The sequence below is a fragment of the Lactuca sativa genome, chromosome 7 (assembly GCF_002870075.4).
Source record: "Lactuca sativa cultivar Salinas chromosome 7, Lsat_Salinas_v11, whole genome shotgun sequence".
NCBI lineage: Eukaryota > Viridiplantae > Streptophyta > Magnoliopsida > Asterales > Asteraceae > Lactuca > Lactuca sativa.
The window spans coordinates 159,660,006-159,666,281 of NC_056629.2; the positions used below are offsets into that span (position 1 = coordinate 159,660,006).

A 6,276-nucleotide genomic window follows, 5' to 3' on the forward strand; every position below is an offset into this window, starting at 1 on the left:
TCATGTAAACTTTTCAAATATATTTATATTACGGTGGTGTGTACTTTCTTTACTATTCATTTGTTATGATACTTGACATGACGTCCTCCGCCCCCGAACGTTTTCGCCGTTCTGGTTTGGGGGTGTGACAGATTGGTATCAGAGCATTGTTTATAGTGAACTAAGTATATCAAAACCATTTTTGATATACAACTATAAACACAACTGGGCAAAAACACTCTGAGTAAGAGTTATACTTTTAAAAAATGAAATTTTTATAAAGTATACATGCATACATTATATAACGGGGTCAATATCATAATGAAAACAATATAGAAGTATTATAGATGAGTTGTACAGTACATGTATGCCTTGAGATATGTAATCGGGACTGGGATGAATATAGCCTGATCAACTATATTTGTCCGAGAGCCGACCAACATTTGCCAGGGGATAGCTAAAATGGACAACAAATCTAAAACTTACCAAACTTATCAACCTTAGAATCAAACATGACATTTAGAATACTATAGGAGTATTTTATGCGTACAATAAGCTTAACTTTGATGTTCAACCTTATGTGCCTTAGTTCTAGACAATCCTTATCTCCCTATTCTCGTACATACACAATGGCTGGATTCCACCTACCAGGAGACCCCTACTACCCGAACCATTCGATCATTAAACAAAACCTTCATGGTAGTAATAATAGAGCTAGACTAAAAGCACTGAAAACACATATGTAGAATGCACTATCCCACTAACGAAGACTTTTACTAATCGACTTCTCTATTAATACGACAAGAAGTTCCCAAATAGCTACTAGAAATGGATTGGCTTGGTCTTCACCATGCCAATTGCATGTGCTATGAAAAGACTCTTCACTTTCGCCGTTAACTAACAAAAACCTTTCGATATATAACGACTAACCCAACACAATTTCTAAAATCATAGTTAGGTTTCAAAAACCCGAGGCACTCATGTGAGGAGTACTATATCTTTACAACCTTCCCGTAGTATCCCCCAACAGATCATTTAGAAATACCACGCGCACAATGAGTCAACTCCAAGCTCAGAAACTAGGAGCGAATTCAACCATGAACTTCAAAACGAAGCTGCCCTAAAGCATCGGGTGAATATGCTAACATTTAAAAGAACATAAGTAAATAAACCCAAAACCACACGATCCCGATCGGTCGAAGTGATAGGCGGAGTAATGAAGGCCCGCTGAAACACCCACATTAGGATCTAGATTCATAAAGGAACAAGAGGAACAAATGGACAAGAAGCACTCACACCTGCCTGCAACAATTGGAGTCCCAGTCAAAATGCAAATTTCTGGACGAAATTCCCTCTAACTGGGGGATAATGTAACACCAGCGAAATTAGGGTCAAAATTTAACTTTTACAAAACAACAATTAGGATATACCAAGTGGTATATATCGTAACGAGGTTTCCAAAAATATAAAGAACACTAAAATCCGAGTTATAACGAAGAAGTTATGACCATTCTAAAGATTCCCGACAAAATCGGCAACACCGATTAAACGAAAAACGCGAAGTTTCAATACAATAGTTTTTAGCCTTAAGTATCTAAATGAAAGTTGTAGATAACATTAAACCGTGAGCGTACATAAAAAGAATGTCTAAATCTGACTTCGTATGAGGAAGTTATGATTTTTCCAAGATCCGGATATAACAGTAGATAGCTAAAAACTCGAAATAGAGCTCGAGAGACTTTTGACCGAAACAACCTAAATAAGAATCGAAGGACTCAACAATAGTAGCGCAACGGCGAAAAGTCTGACGAAAATGGACATCGGATGAAGAAGTTATGAATTTTTAACGGACTTTTCGTGTCCCGTCCCGTTAAAAATAAATAATTAAAAATAAAATCAAAATTAGCCGATGAAGTCTAAACTAGAGTTGTATAGTAGATTCTCACCTACGCATGCATATAAAGAACGTCGAAAACGGAGCTCGTATGCGAAAGTTACGAATTTTACAAGTTCGAGGCTCGAAATCCGAGGCTGTCAGGCTTGCCACGACGTGGCACAGTTTGCCGCGACCTGGCAAGTAACTGAGGGCGTCCAATCAACGGAAGAGGATAAGACTTGCTCCCCACGACGTGGGCAGCCTTATCCACGACGTGGCACACCAGAAATGCCCCTATAAATAGATCTCAAGGGCTCCGGGTTTCATTGCTCAGTTCTCTTCTTTCTCATGTCGAAACTCTGTGTTTAAGCCCCCGAGACCCTCCTAAAGCCCCGGTTTTCACATTCAAGTTCCGAAGGAAGGTTTTGCATTCCCGAGATTTCCGAAAATCCCGAGAAAATCAACTTTTCCAAGTCGAAGTTCTACTCGATTTTCATCTCGCTTTCTTCAATCAATCAAGTGAGTTGATACCCCTACAACCACACTTTAAATGCTTTTGAAACACTTTTAAGGGGGGGGGGGGGGAATACAAGTAAACACACGACTAAAATCGTGTGAAACATCGATCTTTTGCTATACTTTTCATACTGTTGTTTTAACTATCTTATGAAGTTATTATCTTGCAAAACACCTCACAACACAACTTTATCCTCTGGGGATACAATATATTTTATAAATAGAAATATGTTTTATTTATACGTTTGCATACTGCATCATATCAAAGGTAACCATTTCAACTATAACATGATGCTTTTACAAGAAAACTCAACTCATCGTCACGTCTTTGTAACACGGTAGAAAAGGAAATCATTTCATACAAACGATTTTTCATCATATTACTCGTGAACTCGTTGTTAGCAATCATGTGATGTCATATGGCTTTGTTTGTACCAAACGAAAGTCCCCACCTATAACCAGAGTCTCTTGGAGGGAGAGCGTGACAAGTGTGTATAGATCTATACGGGGCTGACAACTCCGCACCCTGACTGTTAGCTACAGTCCGTCATTTGGGGTGACAAATGTCAACATTTCGGTACTGCGTCTAGTATGGTTATGAGGAACTCACAACACGTGGAAACAATGACTCATGCACGTAGTAATACTTAACTCAACCATGCTCGGGGGGTAATAACTATATTCTAAGGTATTATCGGCATGATCAAAACTCAGGATAAACACTTCCACAACTAGTTTTACTTAACAATAAAACTATACATCTTCATTTCTAAGCATGGCATATTTGCTTACAAGTTATAGTCTTGGTCATTTAAGACTGCATTTCACTTTTAGGAAAATATGAGATTTTCCTGGTCCAAATACATACATTTTGTACAACAACGATTTACAACATCATTCTTTTTAGCATGTCATAATTGCTTACAGGTTACGGTTTTGGTCATTTGAGACTGCATTTCACATTTAGGAAAATATAAGATTTTCCTGGTTCAAATAAATACAATATATACAACAATCTTTCAAACTCATTTCATACACCTAATAGAAAATAAGGGATTTTCTGGAAAACACACACGCACTTTCGAATGACATACATTTTCTCAAAACACTACTTATGAACTCACAAACTTTAATGTTGACACTTTTTCTTTGAAATAACTTGTATTCTCAGGAAACCGCTAAACCAGGTAGCAACTACTTTTGAAAACTAACGCACTGGCGTTAGTAACATATTTTGGATCACCATATTGTATTTGATTTCTTTTGCAAACATGTAAAACATACAATCATGTAAACTTTTCAAATATATTTATATTACGGTGGTGTGTACTTTCTTTACTATTCATTTGTTATGATACTTGACATGACGTCCTCCGTCCCCGAACGTTTCCGTCGTTCTGGTTTGGAGGTGTGACATCACAACATATGATATACTCGCTATATGGATATGATATAGTTTTATCTTTTATGTTGTCGTTGATACTTCATATGATATCAACCATGAAATTTTAGTTGCAAACAAAACCAATTAGACTAAAGGTTAGTAAAAGGATGTCATAAAGGCATCAAATAAGTTTTTATAATTTTTTGCCACACTTTGCTATGAATGGGATGCGGTGGTTTTTTTCTAATGGTATATTTAAAAAAAAAATTACAACGACTAATCAGGAAATAAAAAAAGCATTACCATTAAAATTTTACCATTCGTGTTGGAAATTCACCTATAAGATTTACTATCGAAAAAAAATGATTTATGATGTTCGCCACCGGTAAAAATGACACATAAACATTTACCAATGACAAAACCCATATAGAGTCTTAAACCTCGGATTGTTAGAAGTGTTACTAATGCATAGCATATTGATCCAAGATCCACAATGCATCATCGAAAACTATTTTCAAATCGAATAACCCGAAAACCAAGGCAAATACATGAATCAAGATGCTTTAAAATAGATAAGATGTACATGTATGAAAAAAATATATAAATAAATACTTGTATATAAATCCGAAAAGCGAAAAAGCCATTGGTCCACATTCCACAAGTACACAATAAAATATCCTAAAGTTGTTTTCCCATGTATCGCACCATACAGTAGCAAGTATCAAACCCCCTTTCCAACGTCCTCTACACCCACAGGATTCTAGAAACCGCCAATCGTCATCATCCAACGGCCAAGATCACAGCATAATCAAAACTACGAAAAAAGGACTAAAACAGGAAACTCATTAAAATATCTCATCCTTATCCAAACACCATCGATGTCTATTAATATCATATGAATAAGAAATTAAGAAATATCATCACTCACAAAAAACTACTCAAAATCCACACACGTAATTTTACTCCGGCGACGATGATGATAAGATCAGTGCCATTAGCTCCGTCGATGACGACGACGATCTGTTGTTCTTCCAGAAACAATGCGTATATACCCAAACTTGAACCGTTTAGTCGGAGCAAGTTTGACAGAATCGTTAAGGATCCTCCGTTGATCCAGAAATCCGAAAACGATCTAGCAGGTACTCTTTTTTAATTATACTAATTGATTTTGAATCACGAGGAAGCAAAACGAATTACATTTCTCGCTGATTAACCCTAAAAACCACCTGATTTTGATAGATCAGATTTAGTTTCTGTTTTTTCGTTCTAATAATCGAAGTTTATATGTCCTTGGTGATCAGATTACTGTTCAACGCTTGAAGGAGACCCGTCATACAGTTGTTGGAGAGCTTATTTCGAGCTTAAAGATCTGGAAGTAAGAACACGATTACCTTTAACTAATACATAAACGCAAACGCAATTTGTCAACTTGATTTTCGTTAATTGAAGTTTGATTTGTGGTAATCTTTTTCATTTGTGAACAGAAAGAACAGCCAAAGGAGGTGGTGGAGAGGGTGATTCTGGAATCAGGAGGTGTGAAATCGCTAGTTAGATGCTTACACGGGATTTCCGAAATTCACAAATCGAAAAAGCAATTAGAACATCAGAATGAATCAAACATGGGTAATTCAAACTCGGAGATTACAGCAGCCGCCGGAGGTGGAAGAACATGTCCGGTGCCTGACGGACTGCCGAAGAGTAGGGCGGAGATGGAGGAAGAAGAAAAGGGGAAAATGCCGGACTCCCCGTTCACCAGATTGCTTCGGTCAAAAGGAAGATTTCCTGCTTGGTATTCCCCTGCTCCTGATCATGAAACTGATTAGTGTCGATGTCGAATGCTTAGTTTTTGGTGATCTGTTTATGGTGGTTTTGTCTGTGTATATAAATATCTTCTTTTGTTGAATAGTTTGTTCTAGTTTTCTTGAACAAGTTTTTGGTTTTAGTGTATTAGATTAGATGTAATATATACTAGATATTTGGTCGTTATAAATGAGCAATTTAACTCCTCCTTCGAATTTCTTGAATTCTGCTGTATTTTTAAAGATTTGTGTGATTTGGGCGAAGATATAGGTTATGTTCGGCTTTTTATAGCTTTTTGAAATAACCGAAATTAAAGAAAAAGCTTAAAGCTTGGTAGTGTTTGACAGTTAAGATTATTCTTTTACATGTATACTATTAGTAGGGTGTTGTAGTTTAAGCGGATGCACCTAATAGAAAAAATTAAAAAAAAAAAAAAATTTACATTACAAGCCGGAAATTGAACATTGACCCGGACCCTCAATTCTTCACATAGGTCAATTGAACATTGACCCGGACCCTCAATTCTTCACAAAGGTCAATTGAACATTGACCCGGACCCTCAATTCTTCACATAGGTCAGCCACTGCATGCATAAAAATTCTGAGTTTCTAATCTAAGGCTTTGAGGATAAAGAAAAAGAGAAAGAACAGGGAGTTCCCGTAGAGGCTATTCCTCCCGAAACAAAAGGATCAAAACCCTCCACACCCCACCATGGATTTAC

At 36.8% G+C, this 6,276-nt stretch overlaps 1 protein-coding gene across 1 annotated transcript; it reads left to right on the forward strand.

Moving 5' to 3' along the window:
* Window positions 1-4,657: 4,657 nt before the first annotated feature.
* LOC111895709 (CCG-binding protein 1) lies at window positions 4,658-5,779 on the forward strand. The gene is made up of 3 exons (XM_023891782.3): window positions 4,658-4,894; window positions 5,057-5,130; window positions 5,240-5,779. Exons 1-3 carry the CDS (start codon window positions 4,729-4,731, stop codon window positions 5,576-5,578), a joined length of 579 nt encoding a protein of 192 aa, XP_023747550.1. The 5' UTR covers window positions 4,658-4,728; the 3' UTR covers window positions 5,579-5,779.
* The last annotated feature ends 497 nt before the right edge of the window (window positions 5,780-6,276 follow it).

Excerpts from the sequence above, each read along its gene's own strand:
- LOC111895709 (XM_023891782.3), top strand. The coding sequence starts at position 4,729 with ATGATGATAAGATCAGTGCCATTAGCTCCGTCGATGACGACGACGATC. Across the intron at positions 4,895-5,056 it reads ATCCGAAAACGATCTAGCAG|ATTACTGTTCAACGCTTGAA; the intron begins GTACTCTTTTTT and ends CTTGGTGATCAG. Across the intron at positions 5,131-5,239 it reads TCGAGCTTAAAGATCTGGAA|AAAGAACAGCCAAAGGAGGT; the intron begins GTAAGAACACGA and ends ATTTGTGAACAG.